The sequence below is a fragment of the Cutaneotrichosporon cavernicola genome, assembly GCF_030864355.1.
Source record: "Cutaneotrichosporon cavernicola HIS019 DNA, chromosome: 4".
Lineage (NCBI taxonomy): Eukaryota > Fungi > Basidiomycota > Tremellomycetes > Trichosporonales > Trichosporonaceae > Cutaneotrichosporon > Cutaneotrichosporon cavernicola.
Window position 1 is genome coordinate 2,157,248 of NC_083396.1, and position 22,474 is coordinate 2,179,721.

Genomic DNA, 22,474 nt, shown 5'->3' on the forward strand with positions numbered 1-22,474 from the left:
AACCACTCTAAGCCTGCTTTTGCCGCGCAATAAACTCGCGGATGCCTGTGCTTCCCATCTTGGCGTCCTTGAGTTGTGCGTCGTCCACCGCACTGAGGTCACGCGTGCTTCTCTTGTCATGCGCAAACTCGGAGCTAATCACGTCGATCGCAAGCATGTCGAGGATGCTCAATCCCTTCTCCCCACGAATGCGGTTGACATAGTTGCCCCCGCCCAGTGTCTCTTTGCTCACGACGAGCAGAGATACTTCGGGGTCCCAGGCAGTAGGACCCAGAGCGTCGTGGATCTCGACGACGTCGAGAACCACGCCGCGCGCGTCGCCACCACAGCGGCGCAGGAATGCCGCCGCGGCCCCAAGACGCGTGTCCAAGCCCTCGAGTACGTCCGCGTGGCTCTTAGTTGCGAGCAACCGGTCAGCCATGACTCCGACAATGAGGCGCTGCTCCGTCGCGAACAACGCCATGTGGAGGAGCAGCTTGTGCGCCGCGTGGAGATGGTCAAACGTCCCTCCCATCGCGGCGACGGGATACCCGGGCTCAGAGACCGTGGAAATCGTACCGGGATTCCTAACGAGCTGCTCGAGCTCCGGCTCGATCTGGACGAAGCGCCGGTCCTCCTTGGAGAGGTTCGGGGCAGCCTTGGCCACAATGTCGGCTGCCAGGCCTTCGAAGCCAGTCGTCAGCGCGTCTCTCAGAGAAACCTACCCTCAAACCCGATCACAAAGGTTGGTGAGCCGAGCTTGAGCGCCCAGTCGCCGTCTTCGCCGTCGAAGCGCACTTCGACGTCGGTGAGCGGCCGGCCGGCGTCCCACTGGCCCGCTGCCAACACGGAGTACACCTGCGCGAGGAATCGACTAAGGGCGGCAAAGTGCTGCTTCGGCGCAGCCTGGAGTTCGGGATACAGTTGCGGTCCGTTTGGCGTCGAGAAGAGCACGATGCATCTTTCGGTCGCCTGGCTTGCAGCGTAGCCAAGAGGGTGGAGGAGTGGGGTGGGGTCTTGGAGGATGGCTGGGGTCAAGGGACACACGAAGAGGACGCGCTTGTGGTGGTTCGCGTCCTCTGCCGTGACAGGATAGACCTTTTGAGGCCAGTAGAGCTCTGCAGTCATGATGTTAGAGTGTTGAGTGTTGAGTGTTGTCTGTTGGCGTTGATGGTTAGTTAGGAGCCGGATGTCGGGTATCTGCGACGTGCCTGACGTGGTGCCCCAACCTCCTCGAGTGCTCCAGAAATGCCACACTGCTTCCGGGGGGTTTTGCCGAAACCCCGGTCAACCAAATTGATTTGTAAGCAGGTGGCGAAAATAAGGAAACGCCGACGCCGCACCTCCCCCCCCAGAGGTTGTGAATCTAGTGATACTGTTACAGCTCTTTCTAACCCTCAACCACTAGAAAAAAGGTGAGTACACTCTCGACACATCGCAATCCGAGAGCTCGACGACGACGCGCACCGGCGCGCGCGGTATCGACATTACGCGCGGCGTGTACGGGGGCGTTCTGGGAGGGAAATATGGAGTCGGAGGGATGATTGCTCAGCAGGTGGTGGGGGAGAGAAGGATTCCCTGTCGGATCCGGGATGAATCAGCGCATCTCTCCGCCGTCAGCGCGCGAGTATAAGAACTGCACCGAGTAGTTCTTACCTGTCTTGTTCCTCCCATTGCCCAGCAATCCGCGTTCTGTGTGATTGTTCTGCCCCCAAAGTCGGCGACCGCGCAATCCACTCTCTCTTTCTGTTCTCTCGCTCACACCCTAGTCAAGATGGGTCGCCGTCCCGCTCGCTGCTACCGCTACTGCAAGAACAAGCCGTTCCCCAAGTCGCGCTACAACCGTGGTGTGCCCGACCCGAAGATCCGTATCTTCGACCTCGGTCGCAAGAAGGCGTCGGTCGATGACTTCCCCTTCTGCTGCCACCTCGTCTCGGACGAGTACGAGCAGCTCTCGTCGGAGGCTCTCGAGGCCGCCCGTATTTGCGCCAACAAGTACATTGTGAAGAACGCCGGTAAGGAGGCCTTCCACCTCCGTGTCCGCGTCCACCCCTTCCACGTTATCCGTATCAACAAGATGCTTTCGTGCGCTGGTGCGGATCGTCTGCAGCAGGGTATGCGTGGCGCTTGGGGCAAGCCGTACGGCAAGGTCGCCCGTGTCAACATGTAAGTGGCGCGTCTTGTGAGCCGTCAGGCGGCGAGCAGCAGGCTGAGAGTGTCTACTCGTTTTTTGTCATTGTCACATTGCTCACGCCCAGTGGCCAGGTCATCATGTCGATCCGTTGCCGTGACGCGCACAAGCCTATCATCATCGAGGCTCTCCGTCGTGCTCGTTACAAGTTCCCCGGTCGCCAGAAGATCATCATCTCGAAGAAGTGGGGCTTCACCTCGCTCGACCGCCCCGACTACGAGGCCGTCAAGGCCAAGAAGCTCGTCGTCAACGACGGTGCCTACGTCCAGTTCCTCAAGCCCAAGGGCAACCTTGAGGCCAACCTCCGCATGGCCCAGCGCGCTTAAGCGATCGGGATTTGGGGATTGTAGGATACGTGGTCGCATAGCATGCATGGCTAGCGGTTGATTGAAATCAGGCGGTGTGTGTGTAGGAGGAGCAGTGTGGGGTTGTTGATTGGACGCGAGAGATGAGGAGTGGTATAGTATCAGTGAAGATGGAGGGGGAGGAGGATGAACGAGGTGAACTATTCTTGGTCATTCGTGACGCGCCAGTTGCAGCCGGTAGGCAGCGTGCGCGTCGCCCGATCGTTTGAGAAGAGGGCGCAAGGGCGTGCCAAACTGCAACCGCGGTGCGCGGCGGCCCCGGTGGGTGGGTGACTGGCGACATGGAACATCACGGCGCCATGGGATCTGGGCGCCGTGTAGAGAGAGGGCCGCGGTACAATAGATAGGCCGGACCGGATGTTGATGAAGCTGCACTCCCGACTCGCCAGCTCGCCAGTTATCTATGGCATCTACTACAGCCATGGGCAACTTGTCGGCGCCCTTTCATACCCCGTCCTACCCCGTTCTACCGTAAGGATAGGCTGCGGTGCATAATCCGCGGCGCCGGGGGGACCTTGTAAAGGTGATACCATTAGGGTGGCGACAGAGGAACAGAGAGAGAGGTATTTAGGAAACCTATTTGACGTCACAAGGAACCGTGTTAACATTCCTCGTCCTCTCCGTGTCCACTCACCCCATCTACTCTCTCACGCCACTACCACTACACCAATACTATCCATCACTTCATCTTGCTAGCCCGTCTCTACCTTCTCGTCACCACGCCGTTCCGATCCATCCTACGCGCTGGTCCAGCCATGGCCTGGCTCTCAAGTGGACGCACAAATGCCGAGCTCGTTGACCGCATGGTGGCCAACGGGCTCATTGGCTCTGACCGTGTCGCCGAGGCTATGAAGAGCGTCGACCGCGGCCACTATGTCAACTCTAACTCTGCCGCTGGGGCTTATGATGATTCGCCTCAGTGAGTATTAGAGGTAGGCCGCTCGCCGAATCCCCCAGGGCCAGCCAGGCAAGCAGCCTTCCTCACCTTTGGAGGCCACTTGGAACTAACTTCAGGCGCATCGGCTTCAACGCCACCATCTCGGCTCCCCACATGCATGCTCACGCGTGCGAAATCCTCCTCCCCTACATTGACCAAGCGGACGCAAAGGCCGGCGGAATCCTCGACGTCGGTAGCGGCAGCGGGTACCGTGCGTACAGTCCCTGTTGACGAGAAGGGTGTGCTGATGCTTCGCGACGCTCACTCCATGATCCGTAATCCGTGATACACTTACGCCTCGTTTCTATGCAACGCCGCCAATCTCCGTTCTCACGCCGCTCGTCTTTTCAACTCTTCAACTCTCCACCTTGTGCTCTCGGCGACGCCTGGTATATCTTTGCTGCTCTGGCTGGCATTCCTAAAACCTAATCTCGCCTTAACCAAATAGTCACCGCCGTCTTTCACCGCCTAGCGCCAGGTGCGACCGTCATCGGCATCGACCACCTCGACGGTCTCGCCCGCCTCGCCCGCGACAACCTCGCCAAGGACGGGGTCACGACCGGCACGTCGCCTGGCATCGATATTGTCTGCGGCGACGGGCGGGCCGGGTGGCCCGCAAAGGGTGCGTTGGCAACCAACTAACCCACCTTGCCAAGTTTGAGCACCTCTCCTTTGTCAAGGTGGTATAACCTGTATCCGCGGGGTAAGGCTGACGGCAGCGCCGTACCAGGTCATCCATGTTGGCGCCGCTGCACCCACCATCCCTGACGCGCTCGTTGAGCAGCTTGCTGCCCCGGGACGCATGTTCATCCCGGTTGGCACTGAGAAGCAGGGTGAGTTTGCCGGGCCAGGAAGGCAGCGTGGCAGAGTAGGGCAGGAGGGGGCGCCCACACGGCGCCGTCACTATCGATGGGTATCGATGGGCGATATCTGCGTTTGCCTCTCAGATCTCGTTGCGCCCAACTTGGGCCTCGTCTGCGCAGGCATTAACGGCGGTATGCTAACGGTAGCGATCTGGCAGGTCGACAAGGACAAGGAGGGCAACGTGACGAAGAAGACGCTCTTCAATGTCATGGTAGGTCCTGTTCTGTTACTGCAGAGCTTACCCCAGTACGTGCCCCTCACGGACCGCACCAAGCAGTGGCCGGGTGATTAAGTTGTGTATAGCGTATCCCGGGTGGGAGGCTAAGTGGTCGACGAGAGAGAGACTGAGGGAGACGAGAGGGAGACGAGAGGGAGACGAGAGGGAGACGACGAGGGAGACGACGAGGTCGAGGTCGAGGTCGAGGTCGAGAGAAGGAGGAGATCTGCCCAAGTTTTTTTTCAAAGTGAAAGTAGTGCACACCCATCTATCCCTATCCCTGTTTGCGACGAATCGCTCTGTACGAAGCATTTGTATGCATAGGCCGTGCATCTGTGGACTATGCTCACCAAAGGTGAAACCAAAGGTGAGGGGAGGACTCGAGTACCGAGGACTGGACTCGAGAACCCGAGGCCGAGACCATTCAACCATTCAACTGCCGTCCCCCTCGATCGTCGAGTACACCGAGAGCACCTTCTCGCACATGATGCCGCGACCACGTCGTCGTCCTCTGTCAAGCTCCTGGCTCCTGGCTCCTGACCTACTCGCGATCCCCCATCCCCCAACCCCCACCAAAAGCAAACTCACACCATCCATCCATAAATGTCCACCCGTCATGAAACTCTATCACTCGGATTCGAGAGCGTAAAGCGATTATCGGGCGGTAGTAAGGCTCGCTCTCCACCAAGCCCAGCGCCAAAAGGTAGCGGTTGCCACAGCTCTGACACTGTGGCCGGCGCGTGGGCAGGTGTTGATTGAAGAAACATGTTGCATCAGCCGTTTTTATCACCAGCGCCGGGAATACCGTACAAACACCGGCGTTTGACCGTGGCACCCAAAAGTTCAACCCAACCAACACTTTAAGTTGGTCGAGTTCAACTCTCTCTCTCAACCACCAAACTTGCATCGTAAGTCTCCTCCCTCTCTGCTTCTCCGTGCATGACGAAACCATCTGTGTAAAATAGGAAGTGCCATCTGTATTAGCCTCACGGCTATGATGTTTCCAGGTTCTCTGATACCTCCTCCTCCAGTCTTGGACTGCGCTGACTCCAGATTTCTCATCTTGCTCTCCTCCCCTCCCTCCCCCTCCCCCGTCGTAATCCCATGCCACATGCATCTCCCTTGAGCCCAGTGTCCGTGTTGTGTCAATGACATACATAGTGCACAGACAGTCTATTGTTCTACTCAGCGGGGTCATCCAGGCAGCCTGATCGCAGCCTCGCCCCCTCAGCCCCTCCCTACACCGTAAACACGCTTGGGCGGACCACAAACGCCGTATTCCCAGCCAGCACCTGTACGGGCACCTCGCACTCGACCGTCTCAGCCCTCGCCTCGGCCCATCCCTCCCCGGTCGCAATGAACGGTACGAGGCGCGGCGAGGCAGTGTATGGCGCATTATCACCGTCCGCCTCAACCGGGACGAGGTGGAGACACTCGGACTCGGTTTCTTCGCTCCTAGTGCTCCGGCGCGGCAAGGCGACGAGAAAAGCAAGCCGCACTCGCCATTCAAGCCCGCCACGCCCTCCATCGCCAGCAGAGAGCGAGAACGCCGGCGTGGCATCCGACGGAATGTCCAGACTGAAAGCCGTACGCGCCGTGAACTGCGCATATGAGGTGCGCTGCTCAGCATGTAGGCGGCGCAGTTCGGGCCGTCGTCCCCCAGGAGGAAGGAGCGGCTCGGGTATCACCTCGTGCGTTTCGAGGTAGGCGCTGAATTTGAGAACGCGTCGGTCGGGTCGCGCGTTCAACGTCACCACCCCAGTTACCGTCTCGCCGAGCCGGTACGTCGTCTTGACCAGGGTAAGCACCGCGACTACCTCGCCATCCTGCCTAATGTCGTAAGAGGCTTTCGGCGAGTGGCGCGAGAGAATCTCCACCGCTTCCCCGCACCGCTGCTCCTCCTCCACCAGCTCGTCGTCGCCTGGCGCCGTGGCTGTACTGAGAGATCGCGGGCGAGGCTCGAGCAGAAAGCTGTTCCGGCCGCGAGGCGGACTCAGCGGCCGTAAACTCTTCGAGGGCGATGGCGGGGCGCGGTTCGTGTCCGCGCTGTCGATGAGCCTTCGGGCGTACGTTGCCAGACTGTCGATACTCTGCGGCGGCTCGATCATGTGTTGTGGTCGCCGCGGAGCCGCTGGGACCGTGTTCCGCTCCTCCACCGAGCCCGTCTCGGCTGTCTGGATCACAGGCTGCAGCACATCATACGTCCGTAGCATTTGATGCAGCGAGACGTTTGGCCACACGCGGACCGGCACGATGATTTCTCTTGTGCGTTGCCGCTTACCGCCGCCGGGCAGGGCGACATTGAGGCTCAGGACTAGTTCGTATGAGAATCGCAGCGCGCGACCCTTGAACGCGGGTGGCAACGTCGCCGGTAGTTGCAGAGTATACACGACTGCCGTCAGCTTGTTCCTACGAGCCCGAAAACTCACATTCCCGCGTCTCGCCCTCTTGCAACTTGATATCTACCCCCATGAGGCTGCGCGTCGTCTCGAGTACCGGTAGGTCCTGCGTCGTCCACACGCGCTTCCGCTCCTCCTCCAAACTCCCACCTGTGCCGCCATACACCAGGCCCTTGGCCAGCCCGAATAAACTGCCTGTAAGGCTGGGTTGGGTGCTCTCGCCAATCGTACCTGTGCCGAAGCTAATCGCCCAGCGGCTCGGTTTGTCGGGCGCCTGCGTCCCGAGGCTCCCACTCCCAATCGGCTGGTGCAGCAGCCTCGCGCGGAGGGGCAACAACGGATCTGGAGGGATGTACGTGTTACTCGGTGCGAAGCGGGCCACAAGCCGCGTATGTCCCCACAATACAGTGGTAACGCCCGTCTGGATGGCAGTTCGACGCACGGGGTGCGATGGCGGGGGTGTGAGGAGCGACGCGCCGTAGCTGTTCTGGTAGGACGGCGCGCGGCGGTGGGACGGGCGCTTCGGTGAGCGTGCCGGCGAGTCGGGCGACGCGGAGAGAGGGGAGGAGAAGGGTCGTATAGGGGGGGAGATGGGGGATGGTGTACGCGCCGAGCCTGAGGAGCGGCGGGTTCCGGGCGGCGACTGCTCTTCGGTCACGTCGGGTAGGAGGGGCGAGGCGCGCGGCGTTGCTCGGCTCGACGGTCGGGAGGGAAACTCATCATCGGAGGTGGGTGATTCTTCGGGGAGAGATATGGGCGGGATGGGGGGTGGAGTGAAACCGGAAGTGCTCGCGATGGATATCTTGCGCGAGTGTGGATGCGCTGACGGGATAGCGGCCGCGCGCCGAGTCGGCAACGGCGGGGGTCCAATATGCGGCGTTGGTGACTTTTCTTCGCCGAGGGCCCAAACGATTTCCTGCGGACTCATCCCCTTCCCCAATGCGAGCGACTGGGAGCGCCGGCCACCAGACGGCCTACGAGCATGACCCCTCCAATCGTCATACTTTGGGCTGGAACCGCCCTGACTTTGTGTGGGACTAGCCGTCCCATTCCGACCTAACAGAAAGTGAGGATTCGGCGAAGACGGCTGAGAATGTGACGTGCGCACGGGCGTGCGCGTATTTCGGAGCGTGATGACGGCGCTGAAGAGCTCGCCGGCGTAGAATGCGCTCTGGGCCGGCGTAACCGTCACCTCGAGGTGTGGGTCGTCGACGTCGAGCACCGGCGACGTGCGGCCGAACATGCGTGCAGAGTGTCGCGGGTATGCACAGGGGACTCGATGCTTGGATGCGTGTTGTGAGGGGAGATGTTGAGAGATGTGGATGTGTCACACCACCCCGTGTTCCAACGTCATGAATGCCAGCCGCGCCAGGCGACGCGTCAAGGGTCCTTACGTAAGCAACTCTACCGGGGCTGGTGGCGGTGGCGTTATCTTTCGGCAGTCGGCCGTAAATTGTCTTCATCACTGCTCTGCCTTACAAGCTTTGCCGGTGCAGGGAGGGGAGAAGATTGAGAGTATCCATTTACTTGTCAGATATGGCAGCTACGACATGCATGTTGCTGCCACCAGAGCACCAGAGAAGGGGTTCATTGAGCTTGGTGGCGTTGGGTTTTGGGGACAACAATGGATAGAGTCGTCCGAGTCACTTGACTCTGCTACAAAAGGCATTGGGTCTCTTTGGGTCTTGGCATCGCATTCAAGTAATGTTCTGATACTTATTCCTCCGCGTCTTCTGGAGAACAACCTAGTCGATGGAGAGTCGGTTCATTCCATCCACTTCTGTATAAGTGTCCTTATCTCTGCCCCTGTGATAGTATAATAGCACTCCCAAGAGCCCAAGAAGGTATTAAACTAATTGATCGTTCTTGCTACGCATTTCAGAGATCTCCGGTTTCAACTGCTGCTTGGGTTTCCGAGACGACACCGGCAATCTTCAATGCCGTTCGCCAACGACTGACAAGGACATGGCTGGCGGTCCAGGTGTTGTGTAACCCAACCGGATGTCGCAACTTCTCCGACAACGATTTGATTCTAGCATGAGTCTATACAGTCTAGCTGAGTCTATACAGTCTATCATCAGAGCGAGGTCCCCATACCTGTGGTCGTCGGTTTCAGCGCTGGTCTGGTGCGAACGCTCCATGTCGTTTCCCCATTACTTGCAGACACAACTGATATTTTAATTCTTTTTGATGATGCTCGCGTTACCGCATTGTATCTCTGTCAGCCCTGTTAACCTACTTAGCCAACGTTGCCACGAGGCTCGACGCATGAGATGATGACTGAGCTGGAGAGCGGGAGAGTGCCACCTTGGGAAATGCCTCCGCCACTCTCGGAGAATGTGCCAGATGTCCGTGCCAACAGCTTTTAACCATCTTCACATCCCTCACCACCACTTTGACACCCTCCTTCTAGTCAACTCACAACACCAGTCCACATCAAAAACATACGCATCGAGTAGCCACGAACGGCCGCTACAATCTACAACTCGAACGACGTCAATCCGAGACGTCTACGCTGAGTGACGTTGGGTGGCAATTCTACCCCCCACTTATCCCGCCCCTGCCCCCGCCCCCCCCGGTTTGGTTCCATTCCGTGCCGATCTGGCGTTTCAACCACACAACAACTCGTCTAGCTCAATAACAACATGGGCGCTTCACCGGCTCCCTCCAAGATAGGGCGGTCCGGTAGCGAGTCCCCCGCACCACAGGTCGCCCCGCCCGGATCCTACTCTCTCTCTGTGCGTATCTTTTGCGTCTTGGTTGCTGATAAAACAGAATGTGATACCTGGTGTCAAGATCTTTGTGGCCAAGCCGCTGCCCGGCGGGGGCACGGAGGAGCGCAAGGCCGAGGTGTTATCGACGCGGCCAAAGCCCGTGTCAGCGTTTGCGCCCAAGCCGGGGCCGAACGACCCAAAGCCAGACCCGCGCGATGACACCGAGTACTACATCCACTATGTCGAGTTCAACAAGCGTCTCGATGAGTGGGTGGGCGGGTCGCGCCTGATCACGGACAAGGAAATGGAGTGGCCGCGGCCAAAGGAAGAGACGAAGAAGGTCAAGGCTGGCAAGACGCCGAGCAAGAGCGGCGGCGCTAGCCCGCGCGGGACCAAGGCGGCTGGGACGCCAAAGAGCCTGCTGAAGAAAGCGGCGACCAAGGCGGCATCACAGGTCGGCAAGGCGCCGGTCAAGGGACGGAAGAGCAAGGTCGAGGAGACGGGGACGGATACGGACGACGCCGACGGAGAGGACGACGATGGCGACGTCAACATGGAGGACGGCGAAACGGTCGCTGCGTCCGACCCGACCGCTGGACCAGCCGTGTTCAGCAAGAAGCAGGAGATTGAGAAGCTCCGCACTAGCGGCTCGATGACGCAGAGCCACAGCGAGATCTCACGCGTCAAGAACCTCAACAAGCTCCAGATTGGCAAGAACGAGGTCGAGGCGTGGTACTTTTCTCCCTACCCGGCCGAGTACGCGCACCTGCCCAAGCTCTTCATCTGCGAGTTCTGCCTCCAGTTCTATCCGAGCCTCACGCAGCTCACGCGCCACCGCACAAAGTGCACATTGCAGCACCCGCCCGGCAACGAGATCTACCGCTCTGGCAACGTTAGCTTCTTTGAGATCGATGGGCGGCGGCAACGCACCTGGTGCCGCAACCTATGCCTCCTGTCCAAGTGTTTCCTCGATCACAAGACGTTATACTACGACGTCGACCCATTCATGTACTACTGCATGACGGTCAAGGACGAGTTTGGCGACCACCTCATCGGCTACTTTTCCAAAGAGAAGGAGAGCGCCGAGGGATACAATGTCGCGTGCATCCTCACGCTCCCGCAACATCAGCGCAAGGGATACGGCAAGGTCCTCATCGAGTTTTCGTACGAACTTTCCAAGGTTGAGGGCAAGCTCGGGTCGCCAGAGAAGCCGCTCTCCGATTTGGGTCTTCTGTCGTATCGCGCGTATTGGCAGGAGAAGATTGTCGAGCTACTCCTTGAAAGCGAGGACGAAATCTCGCTCGACGAAATCGCCCACCGAACCGCCATCACGCACGGCGATATCATGCACACCTGCCAGGCCCTCCAGATGATAAAGTATTACAAGGGCCAACACATTATCCACCTCACCGACGCCGTCCTCGAGCAATACCAGAAGACCAGGGCCAAGACAAAGTACACTATCGACCCCGACGCACTCAAGTGGAAGCCGTGAGTTTGAAGAGTTTCAAGCTTGATCAAACTGACCTCAGGCCCGTGTTCACTCGTTCTCAACTCACTTTTGGTTTTTAGATTCCCACGCCGGCATTGTAGCATTCATTTCAGTCTTGTTGTAGTCTTGCGCGATCCATGCAGATTCATGCAGTCCATGTAGTCGATGTAGTCCATGCAGACCAAGTCTTATCTGATACATCCCATCCAATCTATCTCAACCAGAACCCAACCGCTACCGCCTCTTCTTCTTGCTGGCCTTTGCGATACGCTTGAGTGCGCGCGTCTCCTTGCGCATCCGCGCGTCGACAATCTTGTACTTGCCCTTGACGCCCTTGGGCCGCCCCTGGATACCCTTGTTGTTTCCACGCGCAACAACAATCTTCTTCTCCGGCCGCTTAGTGTTGGCCGCCCTACGGAGGAGCCTGGCGACAGCGCGAGCCTTTTCGCTCTCGTTGAGGTCCTCGGTCTCCATGACGCCGGCAGCCTTCTTCTTAGCTCGCTCGAGACGGGTATGCTCGACCCGCTTCTTGCGCATCTTGGCCTCGGCGACCTTCTTGATTGGCCGCGCGTCCAATGCCCTCTGCCGATCGCGGAGTGCCGCGATCGCCTCCTTCGTGATCGGGATGTTGGGCCGGTAGTGCTTGGCTTCGTCGTCGAGGAACCACGCAGGCAGACCGTCCTTGTTGTACGTCGAGAGGCGGTTGAAGCCCTGGTCTACGAGCTGGCTCGCCGTGATCTCGCGGTTCACCAGCTTGTTCGCAAGCGTCTGGGCCTCGGCAGTCAACAGACCCTTCTTCTTGATCTGGTCCTGCAGCGTCGCGTCCTGATCCTCGTCGTCGACATCCCACTCAGGCTCGTCATCAATATCCTGCGGCACAATCTCAAACTCGTCCTCGTCCTCCTCTTCGTCGTCGAGCGTTGACTCGAGGCTCGATTCAGAATCCGACGCCATCTCGACGTCCGAGTCGCCGTCCTCATCCTCATCATCCGAGTCCTCGTCCATCTCGTCGTCCTCATCCTCGTCGTCCTCGGGCCCGTCGAGCGCACCAAGGTCTCCCAAGTCCTTGAACACGCCCTGGTCAAACCACACCTGCGCCTGCCGGCTCATGTTGGCGCGCGATTCATCCGGCGCGAGCGTCGTCATCAACCGCTTCGGCTTGGGCGCGAGAGGGCGGGCATTGTCCGGGATCGTGATCTTGGCCTTGCGCTTGGGCTTGACGGGAGCTGGCGCCTCGTCGTCGCTCGAGTCGTCGCTGTTTGGCTCCTCACCGAGCTTGGCCTTCTCCGCCGCGACCACGTCCCAACCGCCATCCTCGCTCTCGTAGTCCTCGACCTCCTCGTTGTCACCACGGCGAGGCACCCGCACCATCTGGTCGCGGTACCCCTTGTCGACGCCGTCGTCCTCGTCGTCGCTGCCGTCGCGGATACCGTGCCACGCGTCAAAGTTCCGGTCCTTCATCCGCTGCTGCTTGACCTTGTACTTGGCGTCGCGGTCCGCCATGCGTTCCCGGTACTCGTCGTACATGCTGTCGAGGCCTGCCTCGAGCGCTGCCGTGCGCTGCTCCCGCTCCTCGTCAGAGGAGAGCACCTCCTCCTCTTCTTCCGGACGGATCTCGCCTGATACCTCGTCCTCCGACTCAGACATGCCGTCCGCGTCTTGAACAAAGTCGCGAAGGTTGCGTCCACCAGCGCGTGCGATCTCGCGCTCGCCCTCACCCAGGTCGAACATCTCCTCACCGGCCAACTCGCGGTCTTCCATGTCCAGGTCGGTCGGTGCCGTCATGCCGAGCTTGAGCTTCTGAATCGTCCGTGTCTTGATCTCGTTCTTGCGCTTCTTGTCGCGCTTCTGCTTGGACATTTTCTCGTCGTGCAGGCGCTTGAGCTGCGATCGTTAGTTAGAACGAGTTGCTAACCCACCTCCTCAGTGATCTGCTCCTCCTCGTCGATCGGCTCGACATTGACCTCCTCGGTTGCCTCATCCTCGGCCGTGGCCTTGACGTCGAGGCCGATCTCGAGACGGATCGCGAGGCGCCACTTCATGAGCTCCTTGAAGTCGCGCTTGCCGAGCACCTTGAGGTCGGCACAGTTGGCGATGACATCTGGCGTAGTGTGGCGCGACTTGAGCCAAGCCTTTTCCTCCTCGGTTGCGAACTCGATCTGGTTCATCGTACCCAGAATCTGTACCGGGTCCGGACCGTGGATGTAGTCGTGTGCCGACGCCTTGTGGAACAGCGTGTAATCACCTTCGGCGTAACCCTGACGCTGGCGGCGCGTCTTCTCGGGGTTGTAGACGTTGGATTCGGCGTGCGGGTTGTTGGCGAGGCGGGCGACGGCGTTGACCGCCTGCGTTGCAGTCTGGGTTGCTGGCGCGGCGGCTCCAGCCTCAGGCTCGGTGATGGAAGTTGGGAGCTGGGAGACGTCCTTGAACACGTGTTTGGCGTCGAGGAACTTGGGGTCGATGTGCTTGGGTGCAATGAAGTCACGGCACACGACGAAGATCTCAGCAGACACACCACGCGAAGACGGTGGCTTGGTCGCCTCGACGTGCTTGAACAGCTGGGAAAACACCCACATGAGCGAGTTGTAGTCCTGCGAGCGGAACACCTTTGTGACAAAGTTACCGCCCTTCTTGAGGAACTCGCAGGCGAGCTTGAGTGACTGGAGCACAAGCTCGTTCTGCGTGAACGCGTCCTGCACCCACGCCGCACCAACATTAGGCGCACCGTCGTGCAGGACGAGGTCGGCCTTCCAGTCGTGCATGTGCGTGCGGAGCTCGTTACGGCACGCCGGGGTGGTAATGTCGGCGGTGAATGTAATAGTGTGGGGGAGCGGCTTGATGGGTACGAGGTCGACACCAATGATCAAGCTTCCCTTGGGCATATACTTCTCTGCGACCTGCAGCCAACCACCTGGAGCAGCACAGAGGTCGATACAGCATTTTGTCTTGGACAGCAGGTCATACTTGCGGTTCAAGTGGATGAGCTTGCTGGCATGTCAACATGGTCCAGGAGAGGGGTGACTCACAAGGCTGAACGGGCGCGGTAACCTTGCTCTTTTGCGAGCCTGTAGAACTTGTCTAGACGACCCTTTCCAGACTTCTTGTCGTGTTTTCCCATCGTTGAAGAGTGGGTGGTTGGTCTGGGTGAATGAAGGAAGGATCAACAACTTGGTCGTGTGTGACTGTGACCCCAGCTACTAGTTTCAAAATCTCTCTCTTGTCCCTGGGTGGCAAATCATGACCACGTGGGAATAAAGTGGGAGTATTAAACATGTAGTGGAGATATTCAATGTCTCACCGTTCAGGGATATATCACGTGGGTAACAGGGCGCGACTGTCATTTCATTTCCGTCTTTGGGTACTTGGCACTGTATCTACCAGCCGAGAGCCAAAATGGTGTGTCAACAAACAAACACGTACCCATTTTGCCATTTGCTGCCATCTCCTTCCGAGTTCTCTTCTCACAAACATCCTTCCATCTACCATATTGTCTTCACTCTCACTCTCTTCAAACCTCAGCCGTCAACCTAAACTAGAGTGACCACCAAACACACTTCAACCACACCACACTTAGTTATCTGTCCATACAGATGCTACCGGGGTAGCCATCACACGACCGTTCGACAACATAGCCCGACAACAACAACCCCCATCGCATCAGATGGAGCGAAACACCTCGCCCTCCCCAACGCCAGAGGGCTCAGGCTCTATTTACTCGTACAACGCCCGCTTGACCCCTGAGGCGTCGCCTGCCGCCGCCGCAACAATGTCCCGCATCAACAGTGTGCGTGAGGACACGAGCATGACGGGTTTGCGGCGCTCGGGTTCTGGCGCACGATTCAGTCACCACTCGCGCGGCAAGTCGATTGACCTCGTCCGAGGCAAGTGGGAAGCCAAGATAGAGGCCGCTGCTGCTGCGCCCGAGGAGACGCCGACTGTGTCCAGGCGGCCGAAGAGCGTACTCGAACCCAGGTCGCCGGCGCCGAACGTTCCCCACGCGCCCTCGCCACTTTCCAAAGGCGTAGAGGTTGAGGCCCCGATACGCGTCACGGCGCCTTGGTCCCCGCTCAAGCCCACGATCTCGACCCCGCTCAAACCTGCCTCGCCCTCGCCCCAGCCGCCAGCTCCCCAAGGCGTACCCAAGGTAGCCTTCCCTGGTACCGAGGAGCTTGCGACCGAGCCAGAGGCCGACGTGTTTGACGAGTTTGGGTTGCCGCCACGGCTGGCCCTGTCTTCGCTTACCGACCTCTCGTCCGACTACACCGGGACATCGACCATGCGGAGCAACCGCTCACAGGCCGACACGCTGGCAGACGCGCGTGCCAACGCCCTCCGGCGTCTTGAAGCAAAGAAGGCCGCTGGTGAGCCAGTGCAGGAACCCAGGATTGAGATCCCTGCCTTGCCTGTCGCGAAGGAACTCGATCTTCCTCCCCTACCGATCCTCGACTCGTTTGGCATGATGAAATCGACGCCGACACGTCTGTCCAAGCTCATGCCCAAGAAGTCCGAGCCCGAACTCGCACCCCCAGACAACGTGTCCAACTCGAAACTCGAAATCCGGGACAAAGACGTCAAGCCTACCGCGACCCCGCCCCGCCAGCGATTACGGTCCATCAAGCGGGGCCAGACTCCCAAGACGCCGACCGCCGAGGCAACCCCGACTCCCGAAGCCACCGCGCCCTTCATCGAGCCCGCCAAGCCCCCTGACAAGGGGTCTAGCAATGTAGCAAATGCACCCACCGACACTTTCTCCCGCCAGAGGCTCAAGTCCGTTCCTCGTCCCCCTGTCGATGCTCCCTCGCCTGCCGAGTCCAGGTCTCAGTCGTTTACCGAGCGCAAGCTGCGGCCCGTGTCGATGGTCGAGACCGTCTCTACCTCTACCGAGAGGGTTTTGCCCGCGAAGCCCGCCGATCCACCAGCGACGCCGCTGATATCTCATCGCGCCTCGCTCAAGTCGATACCCCGCGCGCCTGTGGAAACGTCGTCACCTGTCAACTCGAGGCCGCCGTCGTTTGCGGAGAGGCGGCTCCGTCCAGCCTCGATGATCGAGGTGTCGTCACCCACGTCGTCGCCCAAGATCTTCCCAGCACAATTAGAGGCCAAGTCTTCGCCCAAGACGACGCTGGTGCCGCTTGAAGCCCAGCCTTCGCTCATGGTCGCTCGGGTACCGCTGGAGGCGAAGCCCTCTCCCAAGGCTGAGCTACCAATCGCTCTGGCACCAGCTCGTCCGAGAGCAGAGCCACCGGTCTCTCTCATCGCGGTTGACCCTTCCCCGGCACCTGAGATCACAGCCGAACCGACTCTAAAGCGGAAAGGCTCGGTCCTCAGCCGCGTCCAGGCGATCAACCAGCCAGCAGGCCCCAGCGTCCCAGAGACCACACGTGTCCCATCCAAGGACGAGAAGTCTGTACTTCGTCGGCTGAACGGCCTCAACCAATGCCGCGCGCAAGCGTCCAAGCCCGTGATCATTCCTGGCAGAGATGCTGGTGACATTACCCGCCGGGTGAAGAGCATCGATCAGGCGCCAGAGGTCGTGCAGACGTCAAAAGCGGTGACTCTCCCAGGCCATGAGACGGGTCACATCCACAGGAGGATACAAAGCATCGACCAGTTACCTGATCTCGTTCAGACCTCGAAGCCCGTCGAGATCCCTGGGAAACCGGCAGGCCATATTCACAAGCGGATCCAGAGCATTGACCAGGCGCCCGAAGAACCAAAGTTGAAGGATACGACCCGCATTCCCTCGTCGGAGAAGGAATCAGCGGTCCTGCGAAAGGTGAAGAGTATCAACCAGTTACCGACTGCTCCGCAGACGTCCAAGCCTGTCGTCTTCTCCGGGAGCGAAACGGGAAGCATTCACAGGAGAGTGCAGAGCATCGACCAGGGTTCCGCGCCTCAGCTTAACCGGTCGGAACCGGCACCAGCTGTTGCTCGCAGCAGTGGCGTCTTGCGCAAGGTCCGCAGTATCGACCAGGGGCTGCGGGATCCTGCGCCCTCTGAACCAGCAAAGAGAGAGCCGTTCCCAAAGGCTCCGTCGACTCCGTTACGCCCGCGGCCTGCCCCCGCCGGCGGCGATGTGTTCTCCATGGCCAAGGCGACGGCGTTAGACTCTCCATCCAAGGACAGCGTGCTCGACTCCCCATCCGGTGGGAAGCCTAAGGTCTCTGGCTTAGGTTTCCGTGCCCCGAAGGGGCCTCCCAAAGCAGGATCTGTCTCGTCCATGGCCAACCGCTGGACGGCGGGTGATGCTACCGGCAGCATGCCGTCTCGTGGTAGTCGTGTCCCGTCGCTGGGGAGCGACAGGCGACGGCTCGGCAAGCATCTGCCGCGTATCGTGTCTGGCGACCAGGGCTGGGACGGCGATGGGGGCAGGACAGGCATCTCACGTGTGCCGTCGAGCTCCCGAGCTCGCAAGGTATCTATTGGTGGCTCAATGGCGCCTGCGACCGAGTCGGTAGAGGAGAATACCCCTCCCCGTAACCGAACACTCTCGACATCGACGGTCATCGAGTATCCGTCACCGACGAGCTCGTACGCCCCGTCTGAGCGTGCACCGAGCACGTATGCCCCGTCTGAGCGGGCGATCAGCTTCGCTACATCGGAGCGGCAGCCTTTATCCCCCGCTTGGCAGAATCAGGATAACACTGGCCGTCACCCCACGACGCCACGGAAACAGTCGTCGAAGAGCGGCCTGAACTTTATCACCCCCCGTGCAGAGGTGCAAGGTGCAGAGATGAAGGGTCTCATGAGTGCCGTTGGAGCAGCCTCTGCTCGCGCCGCGGACACGTCCCAAAGGGACGCTGCCACGGGCATGCCAAACCGATTGCGACTGTCGTCACGCCTTCCGCTCGCCGCTTCGTCTGCGGCCATGGCACCCGCCCCGTTACCGTCGCGCCGCCTGGCTGCTCAGAACAACAACTGGATGGATAGACAACGACACGTGCTCGCCGCGTACGAATACCTGTGTCACGTTGGTGAGGCGCAGCAGTGGATCGAAGGCTGTCTCGACGAGGAGCTAGGCTTCGGTGTCACTGAGATGGAGGAAGGCCTCCGCGACGGCGTCGTGCTCGCCAAGCTCGCGCGCGAGTTCCAAGGCGAGGAGATCGTACGTCGCATCTGGACTGAGGCCAAGCACCGCTTCCGCCAGAGCGACAACATCAACTACTTTATCAACTTCCTCCGCACCGTTGGGATGCCCGAGACGTTCGTCTTCGAGCTCACGGACCTCTACAACGCCAAGAACATTCCCAAGGTCATCTTTAGCATTCACGTCCTCAGCCACTTGTTGGCGCGCCTGGGTCGTGCTGAGCGAATGAACAACCTCGTGGGCCAGTTCGAGTTCACCGACGAGCAGCTTGCTGCCACGGAGAAGGGTATCCAGGGTATCGCGATGCCCAACTTCGGCCAGGTTGGCCAGACCCTCGCCAAAGAGGCCAGCTGGGAGGCGCCCGAACCGGAGGAGGAAGAAGAGACTGAAGATGAAAGTGAGTTGTGAATTATTGTCATTAACTAACGCCAGAACGCGACCGTGAACTCCTCGAGTGCGAGAGCTCGATCCGCTCACTGCAGTGCCATCTTCGCGGTGTGCGTGCTCGCCAGCGAGTCTCACGCAAGAAGGCTCAGATCGAACTTGCTGCTCCGATCTTCGCTCGCGTCCAGGCTCAGGCCCGCGGTCAGTTGACCCGCAAGGTCGCCACTTCGCAGAAGCAGACCCACCGTCAGCTCGGCACGTGGGCTACCAAGCTGCAGGCTGTCGCCCGCGCTTCTATGGTGCAGCGGAGCTGGAAGGCATACTTGGAGAAAGTCAAGCGCTGCGAGCTCCCAATTATCCGCGTCCAGGCCGCTGCTCGCGGCAAGCTCGCGCGTATGCGCAGGGCCAACCTCAAGAAGAACCTCGCGCGCCGGCGCCACGCCTTTGAGGCCATGCAGGCTCACGCTCGTGGCCAGCTTGTCCGCCAAAAGTTCAGGGAGAACAAGCAGGCCGTCCATCATGCAAGCACGGTCAAGATGGCCACGTCCATGCAAGCGCTCCTGCGTGGGCGTCTCTCGCGGGCCAAGGTGTCTAAGGAGCAGAAGGTGGTTCAGGTCCACACGCCAATCTTCATCTCGCTCCAGAGCCACCTTCGTGGTGCGCTCATCCGCCGGCAGCACCGTGCTCGCGAGAAGAACATGGACGACGCTACCGACTACATCGTCGCTATCCAGGCCGTCGCTCGTGGCGTGCTTGCCCGCCGTCGCAAGCAGGTGTTCACCAGGGAAGCCGTCAAGCTCACTACCTCCATCTCCAGCCTCCAGGCTCTCGCCCGCGGTCGTCTAGCCAAGCGTCAGCATGACAACATGCAGAAGGCCCTCGCCAAGGTCGAGATGGCGGGCTCGGTCGGCGGTCTCCAAGCCTTCCTGCGCACCAAGCTCGCCAAACACAAGACGGTCGAGCAGAAGAAGAAACTCGAATTTGTACAGCCGGACGTCATCGGCTTCCAGGCTGTTGCTCGTGGGTTCCTCGCACGGCGCGAGTACCGCGAGTGGCGCGACTACCTGGTCGACCCATACACGCAGGGCGCGCTCGTTTACTTGCAATCCCTTATCCGCGGATACCTCTGCCGTCGCAAGTTCTGGATGCGCTACACGTACCTCCACAACAACCAGCATAAGATCACTAAGGTCCAGGCTATCTGGCGTGGTCGCACCCAGCGGCAGATGTACCAGCGCCTCATTACAGGTGGTGGTGTCGACGTGCCGACGATCCAGCACTACATGCACCTGCTGGACGACACAGAGAACGACTTCGGCGACCAGCTCCGCATTGACACAATGAAGAAAGAGGTCATTGAGCTCGTCCGCACGAACCAGAGTCTCGATACCGAAGTCAAGGAGCTCGACACAAAGATTGCCCTCATCCTCAAGAACAAGATGACGTTTGAGGACTTGGCACGTGCGAAGCGCACACGCGGTGTTCCTCACGATGAGGAGACGTTCCACAACCCAGGCGGCGGCGACCCCTTTGTCAGCGTCCACCTTGACCGCGCAAGCCAGCGCAAGCTCGAGCTGTACGAGCACCTCTTCTTCACACTCCAGACCCAGCCACAGTATATCTCCAGATTGCTATGGACACTTGGCGCAGACGAGGCACGCGAGAAGGACTGCCGCCTCGTCGAAGCCGTCACGTTGATCCTCTTCGGCTTCGGGCACGACCGTCGCGAGGAGTACCTCTTCCACAAGCTGTGCCAGATCAGCATGCACGAGCAGATCCTCCGCTCGCGCTCTCTCGAGGAATTGGCCACCACGAGGTTCTCTATCATCCCGGTTGTTATGCAGTACGCCAAGCCAGCCCTCAAGCCGTTCCTGCACAACGCCCTAACGGCGCACATCAACCGCATCATCGCGTCGGACGACCTTGACCTCTCGACGGACCCCGTTGATGTAAGCTAAGCATTCCCTGATCAAAAGCTAACAGCAGCTGTACAACCGCCTCATAAACGCGGACGAGGCTCTGACCGGCATAACGAGCTCGCTACCGCGCGACTTGACGGCCGACCAGATCCTCCAGACCCACGTCGAGACGCGCACGATCTACATCCACCGTGCGTAGCTCGCCCGTTCCGTTGATCATCCGCTAACAGGCAGACCTCCAGGAGCTCCGCGCGCTCACCGACTTCATCGCAAAGGAGATCATGGCGTCGACGTCCGCGATGCCGTATACGATCCGTCTCCTTGCCCGAGAGGCACTTTTCGCTCTGCGTGTGCGGTATAGCGACCACGACGACTCGCAGCTCTGGCCGATTGTCGCCAAGTCGGTTATCATGCCGTTCATCATCCCGGCCCTCGTGGCGCCCGAGACATACGACATCGCTGTCAACGTCAACACGGTTCAGCGGCGCAACCTCTCGGCGATCGGCACGCTGCTGGGCTACGTTGCTGGGCAAGACTTTGCCAAACGGGACCGCCTCGTGCAAGTCCCGCTCAACGAGTATATCAGAGCAGAGGGCTTCAACATGGGCGACTGGATACTGGACGTCGCTGAAGTCGACTTCCACGTTCAGGAACTGCTCGAGTCGACGACGGAGGCAACACCGATCTCGATTACGCGCAGCGACATCTACGGCTTATTGGGTATTCTCATCCGCAACTCTGCCACTTTGGTGAGTTTGGTTTCCTAGACCAGCCCGAACCCCAACTGCCGTCCACAAGGCTGACCACAGACTGCGAATAACAAGAACGACCCGATCAAGAGTGTGCTTGACGAGCTCGAGGGGCCTCCTTTGGAGTTCGACAAGAGCGACAAGACGGTGCGCGTGCATCTCACCAACCGTCTTGCGCAACTTCAACGTGAGTAAGACAGGCACTGCAAAAGCTGACACCAGCGTCGGATCCTAAGGCTGCTCGGTTGCGGGAGCTTGAGGTTCAGGCCAAGCGCCACGTACTCGCCGTCCTCCGTATTCAGGCAGGCAAAGACCTCTTCGAGGTGCTCACTATGCACCCCACCGCCGCGGATGAGCACCGATGGGTCGAAGCCGTCCACCGTGACATCGCGTTGGAGCAGGCGCGTCTGGCGCGCCACGACCTCCCACCTACGCCTGCTGAGGCCGAGTACCAGCTCGAGAGCATTCGCTCGCTCCCGTTCCACGAAGTCAAGGCGCGCGCAGTCGAGTTCTGCATGGCGCTGGCAGACGCCGGCAGGCTATCGCGCGAGGACCACTTCCAGGGGTTACTTGTGTCGATCGCCGGCGACATCCGCGAGAAGCACCGCCTGCGCCAGAAGCGCAAGGTCGACCTGCGAGCCATGTCGGAAGCGCACGCCAATCTCTCGGACAAGCGCCAGAACTTTGAGGAGCAGATTCAAAGCTACCACAACTACATTGACACGTCGATGGCCAACCTCCAGCAGAAGAAGAAGACGCCCTTCATGTCCCGACAGTACTGGCACCAGCGCAAGCACAAGAAGGACAAGTTTGGCTCGTACTCGTACACTGCCAAGGTGCTTTACGAGCGCGGAATACTGCTCAGCGTCAACCAGTTCAGCCCGCGGCAGTTTGACCAGATTCACCTCATCATGTCGTCCAACACGGTTGGCGTGTTCTCGCTTGAGATGGCGCTCCCGACAGGCTCTAACGAGCTCCCAAGAGAGGAGCTGCGAATGGAGGATCTCCTCCAGGCACAGTTTGACAACAACACGCGCCTCGACCTTTTCGACGGCATGGCCGCGTTCAACCTCAACACGCTGATCCACCAGATCAACAAGAGTGAGTAGCTGATAGATTCGTTGCAAAGCTAACAAGCAGAATTCTATGCTTCCTAGACCAGAAGACCGTATTGACA

The 22,474-nt window shown here is 59.6% G+C and overlaps 7 protein-coding genes across 7 annotated transcripts; 4 read left to right on the forward strand and 3 right to left on the reverse strand.

Moving 5' to 3' along the window:
- Positions 1-7: 7 nt before the first annotated feature.
- On the reverse strand, positions 8-1,107 carry CcaverHIS019_0408300 (uncharacterized protein; the record flags this gene model as incomplete). The annotated part of the gene is made up of 2 exons (XM_060600708.1): positions 8-663; positions 705-1,107. 2 exons carry the CDS (start codon positions 1,105-1,107, stop codon positions 8-10), a joined length of 1,059 nt encoding a protein of 352 aa, XP_060457275.1.
- A 120-nt stretch (positions 1,108-1,227) lies between these two features.
- On the forward strand, positions 1,228-2,496 carry RPL10 (uncharacterized protein; the record flags this gene model as incomplete). Its single annotated transcript, XM_060600709.1, has 4 exons — positions 1,228-1,248; positions 1,388-1,394; positions 1,749-2,145; positions 2,238-2,496. 4 exons carry the CDS (start codon positions 1,228-1,230, stop codon positions 2,494-2,496), a joined length of 684 nt encoding a protein of 227 aa, XP_060457276.1.
- Positions 2,497-3,290: 794 nt separating this feature from the next.
- Positions 3,291-4,628, forward strand: CcaverHIS019_0408320 (uncharacterized protein; the record flags this gene model as incomplete). Its single annotated transcript, XM_060600710.1, has 6 exons — positions 3,291-3,454; positions 3,550-3,683; positions 3,921-4,094; positions 4,192-4,305; positions 4,483-4,547; positions 4,584-4,628. The coding sequence occupies 6 exons, from the start codon at positions 3,291-3,293 to the stop codon at positions 4,626-4,628; spliced, it is 696 nt and encodes a 231-aa protein (XP_060457277.1).
- Positions 4,629-5,791: 1,163 nt separating this feature from the next.
- RGP1 (uncharacterized protein) lies at positions 5,792-8,195 on the reverse strand (the record flags this gene model as incomplete). The annotated part of the gene is made up of 3 exons (XM_060600712.1): positions 5,792-6,945; positions 6,983-7,901; positions 8,061-8,195. 3 exons carry the CDS (start codon positions 8,193-8,195, stop codon positions 5,792-5,794), a joined length of 2,208 nt encoding a protein of 735 aa, XP_060457278.1.
- A 1,402-nt stretch (positions 8,196-9,597) lies between these two features.
- ESA1 (uncharacterized protein) lies at positions 9,598-11,238 on the forward strand (the record flags this gene model as incomplete). The annotated part of the gene is made up of 3 exons (XM_060600713.1): positions 9,598-9,690; positions 9,728-11,157; positions 11,199-11,238. The coding sequence occupies 3 exons, from the start codon at positions 9,598-9,600 to the stop codon at positions 11,236-11,238; spliced, it is 1,563 nt and encodes a 520-aa protein (XP_060457279.1).
- Positions 11,239-11,392: 154 nt separating this feature from the next.
- Positions 11,393-14,276, reverse strand: SPB1 (uncharacterized protein; the record flags this gene model as incomplete). The annotated part of the gene is made up of 3 exons (XM_060600714.1): positions 11,393-13,042; positions 13,078-14,146; positions 14,185-14,276. The coding sequence occupies 3 exons, from the start codon at positions 14,274-14,276 to the stop codon at positions 11,393-11,395; spliced, it is 2,811 nt and encodes a 936-aa protein (XP_060457280.1).
- A 543-nt stretch (positions 14,277-14,819) lies between these two features.
- IQG1 (uncharacterized protein) lies at positions 14,820-22,454 on the forward strand (the record flags this gene model as incomplete). The annotated part of the gene is made up of 7 exons (XM_060600715.1): positions 14,820-18,642; positions 18,678-20,578; positions 20,616-20,739; positions 20,783-21,297; positions 21,358-21,484; positions 21,520-22,398; positions 22,438-22,454. 7 exons carry the CDS (start codon positions 14,820-14,822, stop codon positions 22,452-22,454), a joined length of 7,386 nt encoding a protein of 2,461 aa, XP_060457281.1.
- Between the last annotated feature and the right edge of the window lie 20 nt (positions 22,455-22,474).